The sequence below is a fragment of the Capricornis sumatraensis genome, chromosome 9 (assembly GCF_032405125.1).
Source record: "Capricornis sumatraensis isolate serow.1 chromosome 9, serow.2, whole genome shotgun sequence".
Lineage (NCBI taxonomy): Eukaryota > Metazoa > Chordata > Mammalia > Artiodactyla > Bovidae > Capricornis > Capricornis sumatraensis.
The window spans coordinates 71,256,724-71,281,571 of NC_091077.1; the positions used below are offsets into that span (position 1 = coordinate 71,256,724).

A 24,848-nucleotide genomic window follows, 5' to 3' on the forward strand; every position below is an offset into this window, starting at 1 on the left:
TCTGGAACCGAGAGCTTGGAAAGTGGTTCTCCCCAACCATACATTTTTGCAAAAGGGAGCTCTGTGGTTAATCAGGGGTCCATCCCAAGCTGGGTTAAAACCTACAGCCCACGCATGGGACGGGCAGTGTAGCAATCACCAATGTTTTTCTCCTAAGCAATTTTCAAGTATCACAAAATCCCTGATATAGCATGTAAACAAGACATCTTACTGAACAGAAAGCTAGGTCACTTCGGGAAGCAGCAACACGTGAAACATCTAAAAGGCTGAAGAAGGTTTTAGGTTCCACAACAAATCAAGACAGCTGCTCACTGTGTCTCGGGAGGCAGACGCATACCCAGGCCCCTGCGGATGGAGCCAGATGGCATCTACTGGGGTTCCTGAGAGCATGTCAGGCCACCCCCTTTTCAATGGTGTAGCTGCCATCAGCAAAGAATAAAGGCGTCTTCGATGCTAAAACCTGGAGGTGCTCGTGCACTGCAGGTCTGCATCCAGCCTCCTGGCCTCTTCCCAAGTCGTCCTCGACCCACTGGGCCCCTCTCCAGAGGGGGGCCACTGAGCCACCCTCCTGCACCCTAACCACAAGTGGAAGACATTTTTCCAGAGGAATGCTCTCGGGTGAGGTATGTCATTACTTGTTTTGCTCTGGGTCAGTTTTATTTAAAAAGACCACAGACGCGCTCTGTTCAAGGGCCCTGAGGCTCTCTGTGGGGATGGCCCCTCCCAGGTGCCTCGCTGGGCTAGGCTCCCCTGGTCAGCATCCTCTTCCTCTGCCCGGGTCTCCAAGGCCTCCCTGTGTGGCTAAAGGTGCCCTATCTATCAAAACAGCCTGCGGGGAATGCATGACCCCCACTGAAGTAACTGCTCCCATAGGTGGCGGCGAGGCAGTGCCTGGGCTCGGCTGCGATCGCCATCTGCATGCTGAAGGACGCGGGCAGCGGCACAGGACACACGTCCAGGGGCTGGAGGGTGGGGTACAGGGCGTGGAGGGATGAGCTGGTGCCCCCTGAGAGCAGGGTCCCCGAGCGGTGGGCTTGCAGCGAGTCCCGATAGGCCAAGCACAGGTCCTGCACGGGGGCCTGGAATTGGGCCAGCGCCGTCGCTGACGGCTGGCTGAGGCCCGGGTAGGCGGGTGGCTGGAACAGCACCTGGGTGGGTGAGCCGGGCACCATTGCCAAGGCCTGGCTCTTGACAGCAACGGCATCCTTGAGGACGTTGTCATAAGCTCTGAAAGGAAAGGACTGGGTGAGACGTGGGAGGCCAGAGGCCGCAGCGCCAGTCACCTGCCTTGCTGAGTGGGATGCGACCCATGTGCTGCTGGCCTCCCCTGGCTTGTGCTCACTGCCTCAGCTGATCTCCGACTAAACCCAGGCCCCAGATCTCAGTTTGGATCTGCTTCCCACAAAAGCCCGGCAACCCGCAAGACTAACCTAGCTGTTCATGCAGACCCTCTGCACTGCCCCTACTTGGCGGTCAACACTGCAGACGATAACTTTCAGGGCACTACGTGGCCCCTAGTGTGGAGTTTAAGCTTCGAGAGGGAGGGCCCGTCTGCTTTTGCTCATCACTGCATCCTCACACAGGGCACAGGAACTGCCTGCTGGTGCTTAGGCGAGCACCCCTTCTGCCTTCAAGACACTTTTGGTCAGCTCCATTCCCGGCTGAGATGGAGTTATGAGACTTAGCAGATTTCAAACAGGTTGTCCCCAGGGGCCTAACTGTCTCCATCTGAAAAGCAGGATAGAACAGGTTTTTTTCCATCTCAAAAAAAGAGAAAAGCTTCTCATAATAAATTTGTTTTGGGAAAACAATTAGAGGCTTTGGTAAGAAAAAAACAAGTGAAGCTGTAGCAGGTCTGAGCAGGGGGCTACCCCAGAGCCTTGGAGAAGAGGCATGGCTGGTGGCTAAGTATCTGGGACACTTGTCCTCATTCAGGTCAGACCATATTCTCCAGCTTTCAAAAGGCAGAGATTTTAAAATCAGGGCTAGGGAGCATGACTGATTTCAGAGGATTGAGACAAAGGCAGCTGTACCAGGAGGGTGAGAGATGGCTCTTCAGAGGCGTGGCTCTGAAGTGAGCGGGACCAGCACACAGGAGATGCTGCCAGCCGTTGGATGCAAGAGAGACCAAGTACAGCCAGCTGAGAGCTTTCGGTCCTCTCTGTCCTCCTCCCTGCAGTCACTACTCTTTGGCCTCCAAGATCAGTTTCAGGGTGCTGTGTCTTTCAGCATCCTCTCTGAAACACTGAACATTTCCTCCACAAGATTCCTAGGCTATGGTCTCTTAAGTGAAGCCACTCTGGGCTGAGCAGGCTAAGAGTTCACTTTGTGACCACGTCTGAGAAAAGCAGCTCATAATGAGGGTCTCTCCATGTGATCACCCAGAAGACTGACTGATATATTGGGTCAAAGAGGCCAGACACTCAGAAAAATGTGCAGTGAGCCCCTCTTCTCCTGCACTCTTGACCTGACAACTGCAAACCCAAAGCTACCCAAAATAGGAAGGACCAACTCCCCAAATCTGAATTCTATCAGGAGTCATGGTGGTTCACTTTCTGTGAGCCACCAGGACACCATAAGCGTTTAACTGCAGAAAATCACCTGAGGTGGGCCTTATGAGCAAGTGGAACTTGGCTATTTCAGAAACACAAAAGGATCAGGAGAGGAGCTTACACCAGCAGGATTTCGATGCACGTGCTGAGATGTTCCAGGGAGTAGTTTGAGATCCTCTGCAAGTCTCTGGTCCAATAGGGAGAAAGCTGAAGGCAAATCCTAGAGGCCCCAACGCAGGCTGCAGCCACCACGGAAGGCTGGAATTTATAGAAAATATGATCTGGAAGAGAATCACAGAGAGAGTCACCATCAGAAGCCTGGCCTTGGAGCTCTGCCTTGTGCTCCCTGGGAACTGGGAGACAAACGATTAGGTCCAAGGTTGTTCACCATACACGCAGTGCAGAGGGTCCACATGAAAAATTAAAATAGCATGAATTTTCATTCTTAAAGCACCTCAGCTCTCGGTCTGCGATTTCTGATGTCAGCCTAGAGCAGCGATTGTCAAAATACATCCCTGGCTTCCAGGGGCTGCAAGGGACTTGCTGATGCTACAAGGAGAAACACTAAACATCTGTCCTTCCTTTGAAAGACAGTGGTGAACACACACCATTTCAAAGACTTCTGTTTGGGGTGCTGACTAAAGGCTATTTAGTAACGAAGCCTGGCCCACAGCAGGAACTCACTGAAAATCTGCTGAAGAACGAACAAACAAATGAATGTTAAGAATTTGATATTCATAAATTTACTCAGTAATCTTCCCCTCACCCCACCCCAGATTTATTGACAAACAACTGACAAATACTGTATATTTATGATGTACAGTGTGATGTTTTGCTATAAGTAAACACTGAAATAATATGAGAAATCTTAATGTCCTACTAAGATATTTGGCAACCCGGCAAAGCTGGTACTAATATGTGCAAAGGCAAACTGCTCAAATTCCCACAATTCTCATGAAGAATAGTTGCTTATCTGCACATTACTTTCCTGTCTTAAACTGTTCATGACTTTCAATGATTTCAACATTTGCCTCTTAAAGTATGAATTAGGCAGGGTGGTATGGTTATAAGCACAGTCAAGAGTCAGACTCCCCAGCTTCAAATCCTAGCAATAACCTTAGGATAAGTTACTTCACATCTTGAGTATCAATTAAGGAAACTGATTTGTAAAATGAGAGTAGCATAAGTGATCTTCATGTGAAGTTGCTGTGAGGTTCAAATGAAACAAGACATGCAGAGCACTGCCTGGTGTACACTAAGTGTTTACTTACTGCTTAATATCACAATTGTTGATATTGTTACTCATAACCATTTTGGCTTGGAGTGGGTTATCAGGTGGTTAAATCAACAGTATTTCTGACCTAGTGTTGTACCTAATACCTAGATCTTAATACCCAGATCTTAAGACACTTTAAGCAAAAGTCTCCAAATGGTAAAAGTGTATTGCTAAAGCAGATGGAAACAAAACCCTCTTCCCCATCCTACCTGTACGATACTCTTTCAGAATGACCTACCTGTGACTCTGGGCTACTCAGATCATTTGCAGTGTTCCAAGTGAGTTAAAAACTACCAGGCAGGTGATCAGTAAACAGACTACAGGCTGCCTGCACACAAGCTACTCCTCCTTTACATATTATTGCTAACTCACTCCGTTTCTGCTTACCCCTGCAAATCTTTCTCTGCCTATCCCTGCAAAGTGGGGGTGATCTGGTGATGTGGATGCACTGGCCCCTGACTCTGGCTCCCATGTGGGTGGGGAAGCATGGACAGGCCTTGACATTGGCCCCACCTTGCAGGGTGACCTCTAGGAAGTAGTGGGCATACTCCTTGAGGCACTCTTTGGTCTTGCGGGGGCAGGTGGTGGGCCAGCTGTGGCAGTGGTGGTCCTTCTGGCTGACGGAGGCTAAGAGGTAGTAGTCGAGGAAGTGGGCAGGCGTAGGCAGGCAGAGGTTCCAGCCAAAGGCCTCCAGCAGCAGCAGCTCTGTACTCAGCAGCTCCTTCCTGGTGAGGGAGAAGTTTTGGCTGCTCAGGATCCTGGTGCTGTTTATCTGCTCCAGCTTGGGGACGTGGTCTTCCCGATCCTCGAACTTACCTAAGGGAGAAGCAGAGATTACGTAAGACAGCACTTGCTGTAAAGGCCCTCTTTATAGTACCCAGATGGTGCTGGCAAGGAGAAGAGCAAGCCCAAAGGCACAGATTACAGATCTATCACACTTGAGCTCGAATCCCCACACCATCACTTCCAGCTGTGTGATCATGGAAACATGTCTCATCCTCTCTGTGCCTCAGTTCTCTATGTAAAATGGAACTTATACCTCCTAAAGCTTTTGTTAGATTCAATGAGATAACACACACCAAATGTACAGACCAGCGCGTGGATCACAGAAGATGTTCAACAGCAGTTAGCAATAGCAGCAAGGGCCTGGGCCCTCCTGTCTGGTCTGTACTAATTCAACATCAGGACTGGTCAGGGGGCCACAGTCACGGGGACCTTGTAAATCTGGCCTGTCGTTGCAGATGTGGAAGAGCCCTTCAGTGGCTCCCCAGTATCTTCAATACTGAGCTTTAACGCTGTCAAAGGTTTCTGAGTTTGGATTTCCTTAAAACAGTTTTCTTGGGAGGTGAGCCTGGGGAAGATCTATAAGTAGGAGAAGGTAGAAAAGGGATGAAAGCCAAAGGGGCATTTTATCTTGAAGAGGTATCTAAACGCCATGTTCACTCCGGCATGATTCACAATAGCCAAGAAAGCCTAAGTGTCCACTGACAGATAATGAATAAAGAAAACAGTTATTTATATACAGTGGGTCCCATCATTTCATGGCAAATAGAAGGGGGAAAAGTGGAAACAGTGACAGACTTTATTTCCTTGGGCTCCAAAATTACTATGGATGGTGACTGCATCCATGAATTTAAAAGACACTTCCTCCCTGGAAGGAAAGCTACGACCAACCTGTACAGCATATTGAAAAGGAGAGACATCACTTTGCCCACAGAGGTCTGTATAGTCAAAGCTATGGTTTTCCCAGCAGTCGTGTACGAATCTGAGAACTGGATCATAAAGAAGGCTGAGTGCCTAAGAATTAATGCTTTCAAACTGTCGTGCTGGAGAAGACACTTGAGAGTCCCTTGGACTGCAAAGAGATCAAACCAGTCAATCCTAAGAGAAATCAACCCTCAGTATTCACTGGAAGGACTGGTGCTGAAGCTGAAACTCCAATATTTGGCCACCTGACGTGAAGAGTCGACTCACTGGAAAAGACCCTGATGCCAAGAAAGACTGAAGGCAGGAGGAGAAGAGGGGGGAACCGAGGATGGTTGGATGGCATCATCAACTCAATGGACATGAGTCTGAGCAAGCTCTGGGAGATGGTGAAGGACAGGGAAGCCTGGCGTGCTGCAGTCCATGGGGTTGCAAAGAGTCGGATATGACTTGTGTCAGAGCCTTTGTTCTTGAGGTCAGGTAATGATGTTCCTATAAAGCTCCACCAAATGAATGTTATTCCCTGTTCTGACACGAAAGGGCCAGGTCCCAGGTTCTGGGACCTTCACCCTCCAAGGCCCAGGTTCTGCCTGAGAGGAGGCAGAGCTCAGCTGGCAGCTTCCTCAGGGCCATGTCCCAATATCCTGCCCAGCTGTCATTGCCAAGGGAGCCAGGCACTCAGGACCCAACTGGCCCTCACGCTCCTCAAGCTGCCCATACGGCGGGGGCAGGTCCTGAAAACTGTGAGCCAGGCAGATGGCCACTGCTGTTAGGTCACAGACAGGGACTGAGGAGAGGTTCACAGCTGCCTTAATGCCTGGGCCAAGGCTAGTGAGTGGCCTTGGCAAGGGCTCTGGTGCCCTGCAGGACACAGTCCCCAGTCTGTTCTCTGGGCCCCCAGTTCACCCGCTGGCCCAGGGCTGGGTGAGTTGGGGGGGCCTAGGGGAGAAGGCCGCGATCCTCCTCTTAGCTCACTCTGCACCTCAGGACCACCACTTTCCAGTTGTCTGAATCCCCTCACTAACTGTTGTTGCTTGTGGGCGGGGCCCACTGCCCCGCTGTCCAATGGCAGAAAAGGACCACTAACAGTTCCTCTTTGATAGTTGGTTGCCAGTGGGCAGGGCCCACTGAAGCACCTACCAACGACTGAGCAGGACCCACTGCCTGGTAACGTGCAGAGTAATGCTGCACAGCAATGGCTACTATGCTAAGGGCTGAGCTCCCGGCACTGCGTTACAGTATTTGTTACATGCAGAATCTTTAAAAAATTGAACCCAGATACAGATAACAGATTGGTGTTTGCCAGAAGCGTGGTGGGGAATGGGATCAGAAGGTACAAACTTCTAGTTATAAGATAAATTAGTCCTGGGGATGTAACATAGGGTGTAGTGACTAGTTAACCATATTGTATATTTGAAAGTTGCTAAGACAGTAGACCTTAAAAGTTCTCATCTTAAAAGAAAAAAATTCTATGTGAGATTATGAATGTTAACTAATTGTGATTTCACAATATATGCATACATCAAACCATTATGTTGTACAACTTAAATCAATACATTATGCCAAATGCATCTCAATGAAACTGGAAAACATGGTGTCATGTAACTTCCCAGACAATGCTTTAAGAAGCCTTACAACTTTTTAAAAAATTATTATTTTATTTTGGCTGTGTTGAGTCTTAGTTGTGGCACACGAGATCTTCACTGTACCATGGCGGACCTTTCATTGCAGCACACGGACTCTCTAGTTGTGGCTTGCAATCTTAGTTACTCCAAAGTATGTGGGATCTTAGTTCCCCAACCAGAGATCGAACCCGCGTCTCCTGCATTGCAAAGTGGATTCTTAACCACTCGACGACCAGGAATGTCGAGAGAGACCTTACAGATTCAACTTAGCCCTACATGGAGTGTCATTCCCAGACCTCCATGTAAGGAAGCACATTTAGCCTCCTGGAGTCAAAGAAGCCACAAGGATGAGAACAGATGTGCCCAGGCAACATCCAGCACTGATTCTCATACATGAGAATGAGGCCACTCGGGACGTTCCAGGCCAGTGGATTCTCCAGCAACTCTATGAATGAGCCAAAGTGAAACCAACACAGAACCACCGTGCAGTGCACATTGCTGGTGTTTTAAATCACTACGTTTTGGGGTTGTTTGCACGAACAGATAACTGGAATATACTCATACCGGTGCACAGTGACAAAAAGATGTGAAATCCCACAGACTGACCTGTCACAAAGCTCGGAAAGGGACTTCCCTGGTGGTCCAGTAGTTAAGAATCTGCCTGCCAGTGCGGAGGACATGGGTTTGATTCCTGGTCTAGGAACTAAGATGCTCAGAGGCAACTAAGCCCATACACCACAATACTGAAGCCTAGCCACCCTAGAGCCCATGCTTTGCAACAAGAGAAGCCACCACAGTGAAAAGCCCTCGCATCACAACTAGAGAAAGTTCTCACACAGCAATGAAGACCCAGCACAGTCATAAATTAAATTAAATAATTTAAACAAATTTTTTTTAAAAGAAGTAATAGCCGAGTCCAGAGATAAACAGGCTCTAGGTTAGACATTTACAACTGGCTTCCTATTTGCATTTCTTGGGGCAGGAAGAAGTGGGCTTCAGACTGGACACTTCTAACCAGTCTCCTGCTTGCATTTCCTGACATAAGAGATAGGTGGGCTCCAGTTAAGGCATTTACAATCAGCCTCCTATTTGCCCTCCAAAATGGAAGTAACAACAGAAACAGGGGAAACAGCCAGACTTTGCCTCTTGTAAACACCTTAAGGTAATAGTCACGGCAAGGACAATGAGGGACAAAATCCTGCTTGAGTAAAGGATTAAGGAATTTCTGCTCCCCACTTTTTTGGATAGACACTACACATGCACAGAAAGGCTCCTTGTGAGCCAAAAGTCAGGGAATAATGCTGGACCATAATGAGTCCTGATCCTCCCAGAAGACTTCACTTCAAAATCTATCTTGGTTGAGGGGTGTGCGCACATCCAAGAGAGGGTCCCAGGGTAGGTCAGATGTGGAAAAAGAAACCAGATAATTGGCTAAAGGTAAACAAAGACCTGTAAGAACTGACCTATACAAATGATTTGCCCACCTCTTTACTGCATTCCTCCTCACTAAGGGGGACATCCACAACCTTTCTCTCTGGGCGTGCATCTCTGCCTTGCTTCTGTCTTAACAAACTGCTTCTCTGTGTGCTCTCCCACCTGTTACACGGTCTCTAATGATAAACTCTGTACCTGCATTTACAGTTCTTATCTCTATGATAAATGCATTTTTCACTGGGGGCAAAGATCCACAGGAAAATAGCTTCCAGCCTGTAACCCTGGTTGGTCTGGTGGCTGGGATTCCTGGTTTTCATCCAGGCTACCTGGGTTCAATTCCTGGGTAGGAAATTAAGATCCTACCTCACACACTGCTCACTGCTGCCTCACTGAGGTCATGATTACATACTGGAAGATCCTGGAAATAAACTGCATGAAATACATCCAAATGGAGCTAGATACAAACAAAAATAAAACACAAACCTTGGGTTATCCTGCTCAGGGTCAAGGGAATGGAGGATTTCCATAGTAATGCCGCTGGGCAGTCATCCATGGTAGAAGCCCCACAGGCAGCCTGAGCTGGAGGCAGCTCTACAGGAGAAACTGCTGGGGACTCCTAGCCTTCACACCAACGCTCAGGGAAACCACTCACACCGGACTGTGGCCTTGGCCACTGAAGTTTCCTGAAGGCACTGTGCCCTCCTTGCCGACGAGCCTTGGTTAGCGCAGCCCCTCTGCCCGAAGCCCCTTTTCCCATCGTCCTGCCATTCCACCAAGCTCACCCTGTCCTCCACCTCAAAGCCACTCCCCTTCGGAAGCCTTCCCTGACCACAGTCCCCACGTGCTGCCTGACACCCACCTCAGACGGTGTACCCAAGGCCTGACCTCAGTCCCATCACGCTGGCCTCCAAGTCCAGCCTCGCTGTGTGCAGAACAGCTGCTGGAGCAGGTGTCGGCAAAGGCAATGGGCGACCTAGTTGAGCTTGGAGCACACATCTGTTCCGACAGCGGGAAGAGCCAACAAAGAGTCCACACACCTGTGCACAACTGCCAGCGCCCCGTGACCCAGTTCTCAGCCGACACTCTCGCTCGCAGAGAGATAAGGAAGTAATCACTTCAGGCAGGCAGCCCTGCAGCAGAGACAACACACCCCTCACCAATGCCTCAGACGACGTCACTGAGAAACGAAAACACCGACTCTGGGAGGCCTGCATCTTCTCAGGGAGCCAGGCAACAGCCAGCCCACCGGATGGGCAGAGACGATGACATGCAGTTCTGGTCTTTGCCTCGGAGGAGGGACCAGTGCAGCCCAGACTCATCTCCTTCCCAGCCTGCCAGGCACAGCCCTGCCTCCAGAGCACACACCTTCCCTTGTACCAGGGCAACTCGGACAGGAAAAGGCGAGGACAGTGCTGCCCCTCCCCAGGAGGAAGAGGCCTTTGTATGATGAAATCCGGGGAGGGGGTGCTGCCTGCTGATCAGGCCTTGCCACGTTCCGCAGCCTCAGGGCCCCATGCCCTCCCCAAACACTGGATCCAACCACACCTGAAACGTGACCCCTCCTCCAGCGGGGTGTGCTCATGCCCTCACCCACCTTATCTCATGTCCTCCAGAGCTTTGATCAGAGGCCACTGGGTGTCATCAAGGCACTTCTCACACTCAAGATTTTTAAATTTCAAATCTACTGTCAGTGGCCAGCAGCTGGCCATTAATAGGTCACTAACAAGTATGAGAGCTTCCCTGGTGGCTCAGTGGTAAAGAATCTACCTGTCCATGCAGGTGATGTGGGTTCGATCCCTGGGTTGGGAAGATCCCCTGGAGAAGGAAATGGCAATCCACATCAGTATTCTTGCCTGGAGAATACCATGGACAGAGAAGCCTGGAAGGCTATAATCAGTGGGGTCGCAAAAGAGTCAGACACGACCCAGCAACCAAACCATCAACAAGTGTGAGCCCCAGAAGAATAGGAACCACATCCCACACGTTCTCAGCTGTGCCCAAGGTCCCAGCACAGTCCCTGGCACACAGTAGATGTCCCATGCCTATTTGTTGAGAGAATGAATGGTTCTCTCTGGATAGTTGAACTGTGCTTGTTGCTTCAGTCATATCCAACTCTTTGTGACCCTAAGGGATGTAGCCCGCCAGGCTCCTCTGTCCATGGGATTCTCCAGGCAAGAATATTTAAGTGGGTTGCCATGCCCTCCTCCAGGAGATCTTCCCCATCCCACCCAGGGATCGAACCCACATCTCCTGTGTCTCCTGCACTGTAGGCACATTCTTTACTGTCTGAGCCACCAGTAAGCCCTAGTTGAATTGCAAGCCGTATGAATTGTTCTCTGATGCTCTCTGATTATCTGTACTCCCTAATTTTTTTCTCCAATGATTCACATATTCTTTTGGCAACTTGAGAAAAAAACTTTTTTTGCCAACTTATTAAGGTTTCCCTGAACCTTGGGCTCACTTGAGTCAATGCTGTTCACAGGCACTCAATAGCTAGAGCTCTTTTCTTCCCAGAACAGAAGGTGAAGGTGAAGGTCACAGCTCTGGCAGAAATATCAATCATGCCGTAGTGGCACTGAGACCCTTCCATGGCTCTGCTGGCAGTCAGCCATCTATCCCAACAGGCTGCTGCTGCTGCTAAGTCACTTCAGTCGTGTCCGACTCTGTGTGATCCCATGGACTGCAGCCTACCAGGCTCCTCCGTCCATGCGATTTTCCAGATGAGAGTACTGGAGTGGGTTGCCATTGCCTTTTCCTTCTATAGATGAGGCTGAGGTTATTTAATGAAGCTGGGAAGCAGCATATCCATTTGAGAACCACAAGCCTCAACATCACCTAGGAACCTGTTAGAGAGGTGAATCCTTCAGCCCCACTAAGACCTACTGTATGAGACTCAAGGTGAGGCCTAGCAATCTGCATCCTAGCAAGCCCTCCAGGTGGCTCTTCGGCACACTCAAGTTTGAGAACCCCTGCTCTGGCACACTGTACTTCCTGCAGTTCTGTGGAAGTAGAAGAATCTCTCATCCAACCCGTCCCTTTAGATTAGTTCAATGTCGTACTCTGTGAAGCCTTGTCAAACTCCTCAGTCAGTAGACTGGGTTCCTAAAGCACCTTATCCTGCCCCTATCAGAGCCTTTGCCACACTGACTTTAATTGTCTCTGATGCTGGGCTACCTAAGGCAAGGAAGGGCATCTTATTCATTTCTATATCTTCAGCACTGGAATATAGTAGGCACTCAAAAACCGCTCCTAGAATGAACACATGAGTGAATAATCGATGCCACAGTGCAGAGTGGAGGAGGGGTAGAGAGTGAAGGGGTGGAGGAGGGTGCAGAACGAACCTCCCAGGGCCTTTCCAGCAATTTCACCCTGGAGTTGACTGAGCCCCAATTAACTTTTTTTTTTTTTTGGCCTCACCCTGCAGCATGTGGGATCTTATTTCTCCTACCAAGGGTCGAACCTGCGTCCCCGGCACTGGAAGTACAGAGTCTTAAGCACTGAACCACCAGGGAAGTCCCAAGGCCCAGTTTACTTTGCCCACCCTCCCCTGGCCTTCTCAGAGTGACACTGGCCTCTGAGGGTCCATATCCCAACAGGCAGATGTACTCAATCAGATTAGTTCCTCCCTGCCCTTGTTGCTTTCAAACTTTTCAGAGGTGTGCCTTTCCCACAGCTACCAGGACCCAAAGAATCACCCTGAAATGGAAAGGCCAGCAATTACTGAGGAATCTGATTCTCCGGCTGCCTCTGCTCCCCACACAGGGGAAGCTCCCTGGGGACTCACCGCACTGCAGGCTAGAGCAGGGCAGAGCTGGGTCTGAATCCTCAAGTTGACTCTGGACCTAAAAGCACTGAAATCCACAAGCTGTTCATTTCCTCTCTAGAAATATGCCCCATGTGGAGAAAGCATGGCTGTGCAGTATGCAAAGTCCTCTAAGACGTACCCAGCACAGAGAGATGGATGGAGCCCCATGCTGGGCTGGGCACTGGGCTTTGTGCTGGACACATGCTGGATGCCCCCAGGTAGGTTCTGTTCAGAGCCCCAGGGACTTAGAGGAAAAGGGCCTGCAAGCACTCAAGTCCATACCTAGGAGCGACCTCACAGCCCATGCTATTAGAACAACACATTTCACAGCCAGCAAAGATTTTATGAGTTTCTGACACTGCATATGCAGGGCATCCTTCTTCCCAGGTCTGGGGGCCAGGCAGCCCTTTGTTCCCAGCCTGCCAGCACCAAGCACCGCCACCCAGCTGCTTGCTCCTGACTGACAAAGGGCACAGACAACAAATGCCAGGAGTCTTCAGGCAGGTCCCCTGGAGGAGTGGGGGACAGAAGTCTAAGTCTTTCCAAGTCAGGCAAGAGCCACAATTTGCCTCCAACTTGTTTGATGTTCTTTTATTAGGAAAATTTTCAAATCCACAGGAGAGATGAAAGAACAGAACAATGAACCCAGATGACCCCTCCCCAGAGTCACCAATTGCTGACACAGAGCCACAAAATTCTGTGTGTGTGTATGTGTGTAGTATATAAATATTGGTTTTGCTGGACTATTTTAATTAAGTTGCAGACATGACATGCCACCCCTCGTTACTTCAGCATCCATCCCTGAGGTCATTTTCCTATATTATAATGCCAGTCACAATTCCAAGAACATCAACAGTAATGCAGTGACAGTTTCTAACATTCAATCCATATCTGGCTTTCCCCAAGGGTCCTGAAAATGCCTTTATAACCTTTGTTTTTTGGATCCAGATCCAACAAGGCTACACATGGTGTCTATTACATCGCTTTGGCCCCACTCTTTGTTTTTCATGACACCGACTCTGGATGAATCTGGGCCAGTTGTCTGGTACAGTGACCCATATCCTGGACTTCCCTGATTGTTCCCTCATTATCAAACAGTTTGGTCAACAAGACTACAGAAGCGATGCTTTGTTCCTACTGGGTCTCCTCAGGAATTATACAAGGTCAGTTTGTCCCAGCAATAGCGATGCTACGTTTGATCACTTGGTTAAGGAGCTGAAACCAGATCTCTCTATTTTAAAGGTACCACTCTCCTGTGAAATTAATAAGTCATCTGTGAGGTGACACCTCAAGATGAAGTGAATACCCTGTTTCCCAACAACCTTTAACTCAATGGTTTAGCATCCATGGATGATCCTTTCCTAAATAAATTGTTATACTGGGGTTGAAAAAAAAGAATTTAATCTGTATTTCATCTACATTTCATCTACCATTTCACCTACATTTTTCTTTTCACACTGTTCCAATTTCGAACAGTAGGAGTACTATCAACATACTAAGGTTAAAAAAAAAAAAAAATCCTAAGCTTCCCTGGTGGCTCAGGGGTAAAGAATCCACCTGCCAATGCAGAAGACATGGGTTCAATCCCTGGTCTGGCAAGATCCCACATGCCAAAGAGCAACTAAGCCCATGAGCCACAACTACTGAGCCTGTGCTCTAGAGCCGGAGAGCCGCCAGCAACTAAGTCCACGCACCCTAGAGCCACTGCTCCACCACAAGAGAAGGCACCACGATGCAGAGCCCATGCACCACGATGCAGAGCCCATGCACCACGATGCGGAGCCCATGCACCACAATGCAGAGCCCATGCACCACGATGCGGAGCCCATGCACCGCAGCTGGAGTAGCCCCCCCGCCAAAACTACAGACGCGCCCTCGAGACAAGGAAGACCCCGCACAACCAAAAATAAATAAACAAAATTATAAAAAGAAATCCTAAGCCTATCAAAGCACTCACCCTGAATCTGGGAGGCCAGTGGCACGCACATGAGCCCAATGCTAGTGGTGATGGCGAAACATGCAAACACCACCTTTGAGGATGTTCTGCGCATCAGCTGGCTGACTGCTCCCACACTCCGAGGGGCTGGTTCAAAGAGAGCCTGAGCCACTCTTGGAAGGTCACAGTTAGTAGACTGATGACATGTGTCCACCAAGTGGCCTAAACAGTCTCCACCACGGTGGCCAGACACTGAAAGCCAGCAAGCCTTGGAAAGGATATCCACACAATAGCTTTTTCTTTTTTAAAAAATGGTATTTTTAAAAATTGTAGTAAAATGCATATAACATAAAATGTACCACTTTAACCCTTTTAATTGTACTGATCAATGGCATTAAGTACATTCACACTATTGTGTAACCAATCTCCAGAACTCTTCATTTTGCAAAAACAGAAACTCTGTATCCACTTAACAACTCTCTGTTCCCCTCTCCCAGCCCCTGATAACTGCCTTTCTACTTTCTGTCTCTTGGAACTGACTAAAGATTAGCTCTTTCTTACTCTACCTACTGTCCTGACAATCAAGCCTTCAGTTCAGTTCAGTTCAGTCGCTCAGTCATGTCCGACTCTTCGCGACCCCATGAATTGCAGCACACCAGGCCTCCCTGTCTATCACCAACCCCTGGAGTTCACTCAAACTCACATCCATCGAGTCGGTGATGCCATCCAGCCATCTCATCCTCTGTTGTCCCCTTTTCCTCCTGCCCCCAATCCCTCCCAGCATCAGAGTCTTTTCCAATGAGTCAACTCTTCTCATGAGGTGGCCAAAGTACTGGAGTTTCAGCTTTAGCATCATTCCTTCCTAAGAACACCCAGGGATGACCTCCTTTACAATGGACTGGTTGGATCTCCTTGCAGTCCGCAGGACTCTCAAGAGTCTTCTCCAACACCACAGTTCAAAAGCAGCAATTCTTCGGCGTTCAGCCTTCTTCACAGTCCAATTCTCACATCCATACATGACCACTGGAAAAACTATAGCCTTGACTAGATAGACCTTTGTTGGCAAAGTAATGTCTCTGCTTTTGAATATGCTATCTAGGTTGGTCATAACTTTTCTTCCAAAGAGTAAGCGTCTTTTAATTTCATGGCTGCAGTCACCATCTGCAGTGATTTTGGAGCCCCCCAAAAATAAAGTGTGACACTGTTTCCACTGTTTCCCCATCTATTTCCCATGAAGTGATGGGACCAGATGCCATGATCTTCGTTTTCTGAATGTTGAGCTGTAAGCCAACTTTTTCACTCTCCTCTTTCACTTTCATCAAGAAGCTTTTTAGTTCCTCTTCACTTTCTGCCATAAGGGTGGTATCATCTGCATATCTGAGGTTATTGATATTTCTCCCGGCAATCTTGATTCCAGCTTGTGCGTCTTCCAGCCCAGCGTTTCTCATGATGTACTCTGCATAGAAGTTAAATAAGCAGGGTGACAATATACAGCCTTGATGTACTCCTTTTCCTATTTGGAACCAGTCTGTTGTTCCATGTCCAGTTCTAACTGTTGCTTCCTGACCTGCATATCGGTTTCTCAAGAAGCCAGTCAGGTGGTCTGGTATTCCCATCTCTTTCAGAATTTTCCACAGTTTATTGTGATCCACACAGTCAAAGGCTCTGGCATAGTTAATAAAGCAGAAATAGAGCATATCAAATAGAATACTGACTTTTCTGAAGTAGGACCAAGAGAAGCAATATTTTTAATTGCTTAAAAAACCCCCTCAAACTCTTAATTTCAGAAAATTTTGAATATTAAAAAAAAAAACAACCCACAGAGAAAATGTTATAATGAAACCCGATGAACGCATTATGAACCTTTAATGATCATCCACATTTACACTGTCTTTAGAAGAAGTCTTGCAACTTCCCTGGTGGGTCAGTGATTAAGACTCTGTGTTTCTATTTCAGGGGGTTCAGGTTCAATATCTGGTTGGAAAACTAAGATCCTGCATGCCACACAGGCAAAAGAGGAAAAAAAGAAAAAGAAAAGAAATATCCTTAAACAAAAAGGTAAATAAGCACAGAATGGGAGTTTTTCTTAAAAAAACTGGCCTTTTAATAAAAAGTTGACTGTTTCTCATGCCCGAGCTCAGTGCTGCCCACTCTCTACTAGACAGATTCCAGTTAATTTCTGCAAGAATCCTACATCCCTGGCAAGACACACACTTAAGAGATTCATTTAGGATTACCTGCTGCTCATTCAGGAGTTAAAGCTGGGCTCAGACATGAGGCCAAGGCCTCCTGGCTACAGAGACCAGGTTTTAATGCAACAGCTATGAAAACAATTCTTCTTTGCTAAAGAAGTGCAATGCCTTTTAAAACAGGCAAAGCTGCTCTTTCTCAAGAAAGGCCACTCTCCTATTTTAAAGTCTCCCCCCACACTCACCGCCCCCGCTTTTCATCTGAGACGGAGAAACAAAATGTTCTCGATCAGGGATTGAGACCCCATGGCTACTCCTTCTTCCAGCAGCCCTCGGCCCTACTCTGTGTGCAGCCGATGATAAAGGGAAGGGTGGTAAGCAGGTCAGAGGGTAAAGAGCCACTCTGGTGACTGCCTGGTCCTCCAGTGAACCTAACATCTTCTGACATGACTATAGAAGGTGCTGGGTGGTAGAGGAGGTGAAGACCCAAGAGGAAAGAGAAAGTCCTGCTGGAAAGGGCTTTTCCCCAATGGCTGGGAGAGGAAGTACTTGGGCCCTTTAGTTCCCAGGCTGGGCCAGGCAGAAAGACCTTTCTGATGCAAATTCTTCCTTAGATTCTTCTTTTAAGGGAGGGGAGACAGGTGGCCTTCAGGAAGAACAGGATTTTTTTGTTTGCTTTTTGTTTTGGAGCAAGATATTTAATGAGGGCTGAGCATCCTGCTACCAGGGGAAACCCAGATTCTGGGGGAGGGGGGTCCTTAATGGAAACAGTCAAGAATGCCTCCTCTCGAACCGTCACCCCCACCCCCACCAAGGATTTCAAGTTCAGGCTCAGGTGTTAGTTCTCCATCCTCACTGCTGTTATGATTTGCACGATTCTGGGCAATCACACGGAAACCTACACCCCAAAGGATGGTTGGGAAGGCTCAAGGAGACAGAAGGCAATATGATTGGCAAAGGACCCGGGGTAAAGCAATCGCTCCATAAATGGTAGCAGCTGCTGCTATTATTTGCTGAACATGGTATTTATTCTTTGCACCTTGGACCTGGGATGTTCTTCTAAAGTCCTGTTAGTTAAGCAGAGATGAACTAGCGTTGGCAGTCAATACTACAAGCATTTTCTTACAGGCTCTGAAAAAGGGGTGAAAGTAAGTCCAACCAAAGGCTCCCTCAGCCCCACTGATCCCACCGGCCAGGCTGTACCAGACCCCCAGAGAGAATGCCAGAGTGGCTCCAGCCTCCTTGCCCTAGACTGTGACCTTGAATTCCACCCTTCTGCTGGTGATTTCAAGGTTCCCAGAGCCCAGGAAGTCAAGGGCAGTGTGGGGTCCAAGGCCTTTCCCGGATGGGTCCTCCTCACAGGGGAGGGACTTTCCTAGTCTAACTAGTTGGCAAGAGGCAGAGAATCCACACACCAGGATGTGAGCCCCAGAGGGCATGTGGTTCACTCTGGGCTCCCCTCTGTCTCCCAGGCTCCAGCACTGCACAGCAGGCATCAAACAATGCAGGCAGCCCCCAGGGAGGCACAGCCTCAGGAACTGACAAGCAAACTCAGTTCATTCTGGGAACAACCCCAGAGGTTGGGAGTGTTTTCCACATGGAATTAGAAGCTCAGAAAGGTTAAGTGAGTTGCCCAATCACCCAGTTGTGAAGAGCAAGAGCAAAACGCAGTCTGGCTAGCTCCTTATTCCAATAGGATGGGAACATATCTGTCTTTGTAACATTGTAGATGCCCTTCACTTAGCACACCAGCCAGCACAAATTTAATACTTAAGCAGTTCTTTTTAAAATGTATACATAAATGGTTCCAAAGTCTAGAGTTTTCTATTCCACAAGCAAGAAATCTCAGATACAGTCACAAAGATCCTTGCAATCCCAGAAAGTCTCCGAGAGTATATTTATCTGGGCGCAGGAATCATGAACATGGGTGTCAGGCCAGCTGCAACCTCCCCATCTAACCACCCTGTTGTCCACAAATACTCACCTCTGTCAATCCTCCTCTTTATGCCATTTAGCAATTTAATCCCAGAGCCTTTCCACTAAAGATGTGTATGATCAAAGAGACTTACTTTTTCCTTCCAAAGCAAACTTTCTGCAATAAAGAATAGCCTCCCCTAGAGGATGTGGGGAAAAAAGGAAACCTCCTACACTGTTGGTGGGAACGTAAATTGGTGCAGCCACAGCGGAAAACAGTGAGGAGATTCCTCAGAAAATTAAAAACAGAATCATCATACGATCCAGCAATCCCATTCCTGGGCATATATCCAGGCAAAATCATAATTCAACAAGATATTATAGTCACATCACGTTACTCACAGCTAAGACATGGAAACAATCCAAACGCTCATCAACAGATGAGCAAGATGTGGAGCATGTATACTACGGAATACTACTCAGGCACAAAAAAGATTGAAACAATGCCATTTGCAGCAACCTGGATGGACCTGGAAATTAGCTACTAAGTCAGTCAGAAAGGGAAAAACAAATATCCTGCGGTATCACTTATATGTGGAATCCAAAGTATGACACAAATGAGCCGATCTATGAGAAAAACAGCATCAGGGACACAGAGAACAGACGTGACTGCCAAGGGGGAGGGTGATAGGGGAGGGATACACTGGGAGGGTGAGGCGAGCAGATGTAAGCGTTTATATATGAAATAGACAAATAACATCCTACCGTATAGCACAGGGAACTATATTCAACATTCTATGATCAGCCATAATGGAAAAGGATACATTAAGAAAACAATGTGTGTGTATATATATATGTAGGTATAAGGGAATCACTGCTGTAATGCAGGAATTAACACAACATTGTAAATCAACTATACTTCAATAAAAAGAAAATTTTAAAAAAAGGACAGATTCCTCTCCACCCAACCAGCTTTTCAATAAAAAGAAAATTTTTTTTTTTTAGTTATTGAGGCCAGAAGGTTGCTTCCTATTCATTCCCAAACAGGCCATGCTCATATGCAGCAGACAAGTGTCTTTCCAAGGAACCAGGGGCGACAGTCTGAGCAATCTGATGGAGAAGCCAGAGCCAGCACTGCGCGCAGGGCCACCCAGGCTCTCTGGGGGCCCGGTCAATCACCGGCTGCGCGGCTGGGGGCGAGCCTCAACCTCAGGGCATGAGCAACAGGAGTGACAGGAGGAGACAAAATGCTCGAGAGGATGGCACAAGGGCTCAGCATGCTCAGAAGGGCCCAGAGCTCAACAAACCCTGGAATGTGCACTGCTTTATAAACATCTGCTCGCTTCAGAGCCAACCATGCAGTCAGCCACAGGCGCAGTGCCAGCTTCACCTGAGGACCAGATTTCAGGTGGGAGAGAGAGAAAGCCAGGGACAGAGCAAGAAAACCCTCCCGCTGTAAGACAGTACTTCGGGGACTTCCCTGGTGGTCCAGTGGCTAAGACTCTGCACTCCCCATGTAGGGGGCCTAGGTTTGATCCCTGTTCAGGTTAGATCCCGCATGCCACAAATAAAGATTCCACATGCCACAACTAAGACTCAGCATGGCCAAATAAATAAATATTTTTTTAAAAAATTAGATCTTTAAAGAAAAAAAGAGTGCTTCGGTGGCAGTCTTCAGTGAAGGGAAGAACCTATAAAGACCACTATAGGTGGGAAGTGGGGAGCATCCTACACCCCCAGTCTGTCCTTGAAGACCTACCCCAGATGCACCGAATCCAAGAACCCCAGCCCCTCCAGGGATCTAGAGGTTAGGAAAATGTCCTGCAGAAACAAGCCTGTGATCCCAGCCAAACTGGGGCATCTGGGAGACCCAGCGGGAAGGTAAAGTGGGGTTCTTCCATGGTTGAGCTCCCTGCCTTCCTCAGGACACAAAGAAAGGCCCTTAAGGAATGTCCATGGTCCCTGCAATTCAAGATTCCTTTCACACACACACACCTACTACGCGCTGAGCCTGGGAGATGGTGGGGCCCGAGATGATCAGGTCCCTGGGCTCACCCTGCCTTTCAGAGCCTCCCCTCCTCACAGCAGGCTGTTCTGTTATGACTGCATCTTCAGGGTCCAGAACAGAGCAGAGCTCAATAAATAACGAATGAATGACTGAAAGCACATTTCTGACAGGCTGGCTCAATTCTGGAGTTTAACTCTGGACTGGAGGTGAGGCTGCGGGTAGTTGTTTTCTCCAGGAGGAAATTGTAAAAATGCCTCCGAGTCAGAGGTGGCATTCAGCCAGCTGGGTCACACACCGGCTTCCCTTCTGGCCGTGAGGGCTTCCCTGTCTCAGGATGGAGCAAACTGGCGCGATGACTTCACTCGCTGACCACAGCAAAGCCTGGGCTCTTTTGTGCTCCTCTTTAAAAGGGACTCAAATAATTTCAGAGTGTAAAAGCAGGGCCATGCAATGTGGTCCCCTGTCATGTACATAGCTGGTTTCTGGGGCCAGGGTCAAGCAGTGCTTTGTGCAGAGGAAGGGAGTTCTCCCTTGTAATGAAGGCCACTGCTTTGCAGAATGCCCCTGCCAGCTGACTTGGGCAGCTCCAGACCAGGCCTGACTGGGCTGCCAGCCACAGAAAAGCTGACAAGTTCTCTTCTGAGCTGAAGGCGTGGATGTCAGGAGTTCTGGATCCTTTGTTATTCCAACCTCTCTGCTTGGAGAAGGGAGAAGGGGGAGGGGGAGGAAAACGAGGAGGAAGAAGAGGAGGAGGTGGCGGGAGGAGGAGCAAGGCAGCAACCTTGGCCGCCTCTCTCAAGGTCAGAAAGGGGAGCCGCTTCCAATCAGGAGACCTGGTCCCTGGGGCTGAAGCTTCCATCCAGGTCAGCTGAAACGCGGCTCAGCAGACTCAGAAAGCACAGGAGCCAGGCATCTCCCAGTAACCTCTCTGGTTGCTGGTTTGAGTCTTCCTGCTATGGCCAAGAAGAGAATGACCTGCTCGGTGACAAAGGCTGCTGTTGTGTAGTGGCCGAAAGCAAGGACTCGGGACCACCTGGGTCCCCATCCGGGCTGCTCACCCAATTGGAAAGTTACCCAACCCCTGGGTCTCGGTTTCCTTCTCTGTCAACTGGAGGAAATAACAGTGCCTACTTCACAGGATGGTTTTGAAGATTAAATGAGCAAATCCACACAAAGAGTTCAAAACACCGCCTGGCCTGTAAACAATAAATCTTAACCATCCCATGATCACTGAGGCCAGGATCTGCCCTCCACCCCCAAATTCTGACTGTAGGAAAATAGGCAGCGGGTTTTCAAGTAGCTTTTATTGTAGCTACTACTTTTTTAAAGTAGCTTTCTACTTTTTTTATTTTCTAATTTTCTACAAGGAACAAATATCATTCTGCCACTGAGGAAAAACAGTTTCAACTTCTCGGAAATCAAGACGCCACTGTTGGGACCCTCGAAGCCAGAACCAGCAGACTAAGTGCCAGAGAAGGTTCCTAAACGTGGATCTGCCCTCGGTCAAGACGAGGATGTAGGGAGAGGCGAGGCATGCTCACTGAAGACCATCTTGAAAATCTAGGCAAACACAAATAATACAGTCTCATCTCGGGGGAATTTCCTGGCAGTCCACTGATTAGGATTCCACGCTCTCACTTCTGAGGGCCCAGGTTCAATCCCTGGTCTGGGAATTAAGATCTGCCAAAAAAAGAAAAAGATTAATCTCATCTGACCTCCCAGGGAAGGCTAGGTTGGCACATTTCCTTTGGGTCTGAAAGGAGTTTTAAAGCAAACCTTCTCTCTCGCCTCATTTCCAAGATCACCAAGAAAAGAAGGAACAATGATCCTACAGAAAAAAAGCCATGGTCACGTGCAGCCTGTTCACAGCACCAACTATGCCCAATGCTTGCCCAAGGATAAGGCATTAAAAAGTTTGTTGTTCAGACTTCCCTCGAGGTCCAGTGGTTAAGAATCCGCCTCCCAATGCACGGGACATTGGTCCCTGCCACCCCCTGGTCCAGGAAGATCCCACATGCCTCAGGGCAACTAAGCCCACGCGCCACAACTACTGAAGGCCACACCCTAGAGCCCGTGGTCCGCAACAGGAGAAGCCACCGCAATGAGAAGCTAGCAGCCCCTGCTCGCTGCAACTAGAGAAAGCCCATGCGCAGCAGCAAAGACTCAGTGCAGCCAAAAATAAATATTTTTTCTTTTTTAAAAAATCTGTCATTCGGAACACTGTAGAGGCCGCAGCCGTCAGGGACGACAATTCTGAAGCAAGTGTTTTCGACACCTCTGTGCATCCCAAGCTGTATGTGAAACAACACTATTGCGTGAACTGTACCATTCACAGCAAAGTAGTCAACCAGGCAGCATTCTCAGAAAGCGCCACCCTGAACAGCAGCACCCTGATTTAGACTGCAGGTGCTGCTCCACGACCTCCGCTGAAGCCCATGAAAGGAGATGAGTCCTTAAAGACTGAAGAAATACTGTTCTCCGAAAAGACAATAAAATGGAAATCATACTTTTCTTTTTAAAAAATAATTCTATTTATCTTTTTCCTTGGCTGTGCTGGGTCTTTGCTGCCTTGGGAGCTCCTCCCCATGTGCAGCGTGCAGGCTTCTCACTGAGGTGCCTTCCCTTGTTGCAGAGTACAGGCTCTAGGGCGCGCGAGGGCTTCAGTATGTGCAGAATGTGGGCTCAGTGGTCGGGGTGCATGGGCTTAGCTGCTCCGTGGCATCTTTCCAGACCAGGGTTCAAACCCACATCTCCTGCATGGGCAGGTGGATTCTTTACCACTGAGGCACCAGGGAAGCCTGGAAATTATACTGAAGAGAGAGTGGGAAAAAAAAGAAAAGAACCGAAAGCTGCCTTGCTGGTCCTACTGTAACCAATGCAGACATTGGTGGGTTTCTCACAGAGGGCAGAATGGTATGACCAGAGGTGTGGACCCCCACCACGCAGAGCCCAAGTCTCCTTGGCAAAGCACAGAAGGGCTCTAACCTGGAGGACAGCCTCTGGGTGTGGGGAACTGGTGGCCCAATGATGAAGGACTCTGAACTCTGCCCTCTAAGCCTTCAGCATTAGCAGGAGGATGCTTATAATGCAATTCTGGCTGTGAGAGCAGAGAAAGAACTGTAAGACACTGAGCATTCACTGCTCAGTGGGTTCAAGGTTACTGGAAATAAGAAAATAAAGATGCCTAGATTCCAGCAGCCAAACCGCAAATAGCATGAGGAGCAGAGAGAGTGCCCAATGTCGATATCCTAGTCATGGTGTGAGCTGAAGTGTTCTCCTAACAGTAAGGACACTCGGATCTTCGCAGCAGGGTGACTGGCTTGTTCTTGGCGTGTGCCCAGGACTTGCTGGTCATGCCTGGCTTGAAGCCTGCTTTCTTAGGATGCCGGCTTGATCTGCTTTGTGCCCTGCTATGTGCCGCTGAGTCTTCCAGGTAAACTCTACCATTCACCCCGACTCCCTGAGGTTGACTGCTGCGTCTGGCATACAGCAAAGGCGGAATACAGGTTTTTTGTGACTATTTTACTCATGTTGGGCCAAGGGCTCTTGAACACCTCATGATAGATCAACTCATGCAGCTCAAGTTTCCCCATCCCCTCAAAAAACCTCTGAGACCAGAACAGCAGGCCTTAGCCGAACAGGTCTGGGTACTAGACTTGCTAGGGCAAATGGCGCAATTTCTGTGTCCAGCCCAGTCAGCTGTCTGACGGGCACTTCACACAGAATCCCTCCCCTCAAATAGTTCTAAGCCTGCCAGTCTGCAGAAACAGGAACAGGAAATGGAAAATCACCACATCCTCGTTCACTGTACAGTAACACTGGAGCTGCTTGGCGTGGCCCTCACGTGACACACCACTGTTTCTAGCCTGCCTTGTGCTGTGTGGGCACCGCTGAAATACTACGGATTAGAATACGCACCACGGACACTGCAGCAGCTTTCTGGAGGAAGTAACACACACTGATCATATCAAGTGCATGCATCAAAAGTGAGACCCATCCTGACTTCTGAAATGTGAAACCATGGCTGGAAGGAAACACAGGGCCGACCACTCTTGCATGAGAGGCAGGGAGCACTGAATTATTTCCTGAACAGGGACAGCCAAGTTTCCTTGCAGATTTGAGTCTAATTCTATAAGCAAGTCTCACACTGTTTTGAGGCACACCCCTGAACAAGGCTACCTGGAAAAATTGCCCCCACTTACATCTGCTGAGACACAGGAGATGCAGGTTCGATCCCTGGGTTGGGAAGATCCTCTGGAGGATGAAATGGCAACTCACTCCAGTATTCTTGCCTGGAAAACCCCATGGACAGAGAAGCTTTGAGGGCTACAGTCCAAAGGGTTGCAAAAGTTACTCCGACATGACTGAGCATGCCGGCACACAAGCAGCCTGTGACTGGTGCCCC

General features: G+C 48.7%; 1 protein-coding gene across 1 annotated transcript in view; it reads right to left on the bottom strand.

Annotated features, from left to right (window-relative positions):
* Window positions 1-812: 812 nt before the first annotated feature.
* Window positions 813-24,848, bottom strand: part of CCNJL (cyclin J like) — a 62,230-nt gene continuing 38,194 nt past the window's right edge. The window contains exons 4-6 of the mRNA XM_068981285.1: window positions 4,342-4,644; window positions 2,674-2,833; window positions 813-1,227 (exon numbers count right to left, since the gene is read on the bottom strand). Of these exons, the coding sequence (XP_068837386.1) occupies window positions 813-1,227; window positions 2,674-2,833; window positions 4,342-4,644 (878 nt within the window). The remainder of the gene's footprint in view (window positions 1,228-2,673; window positions 2,834-4,341; window positions 4,645-24,848) is intronic.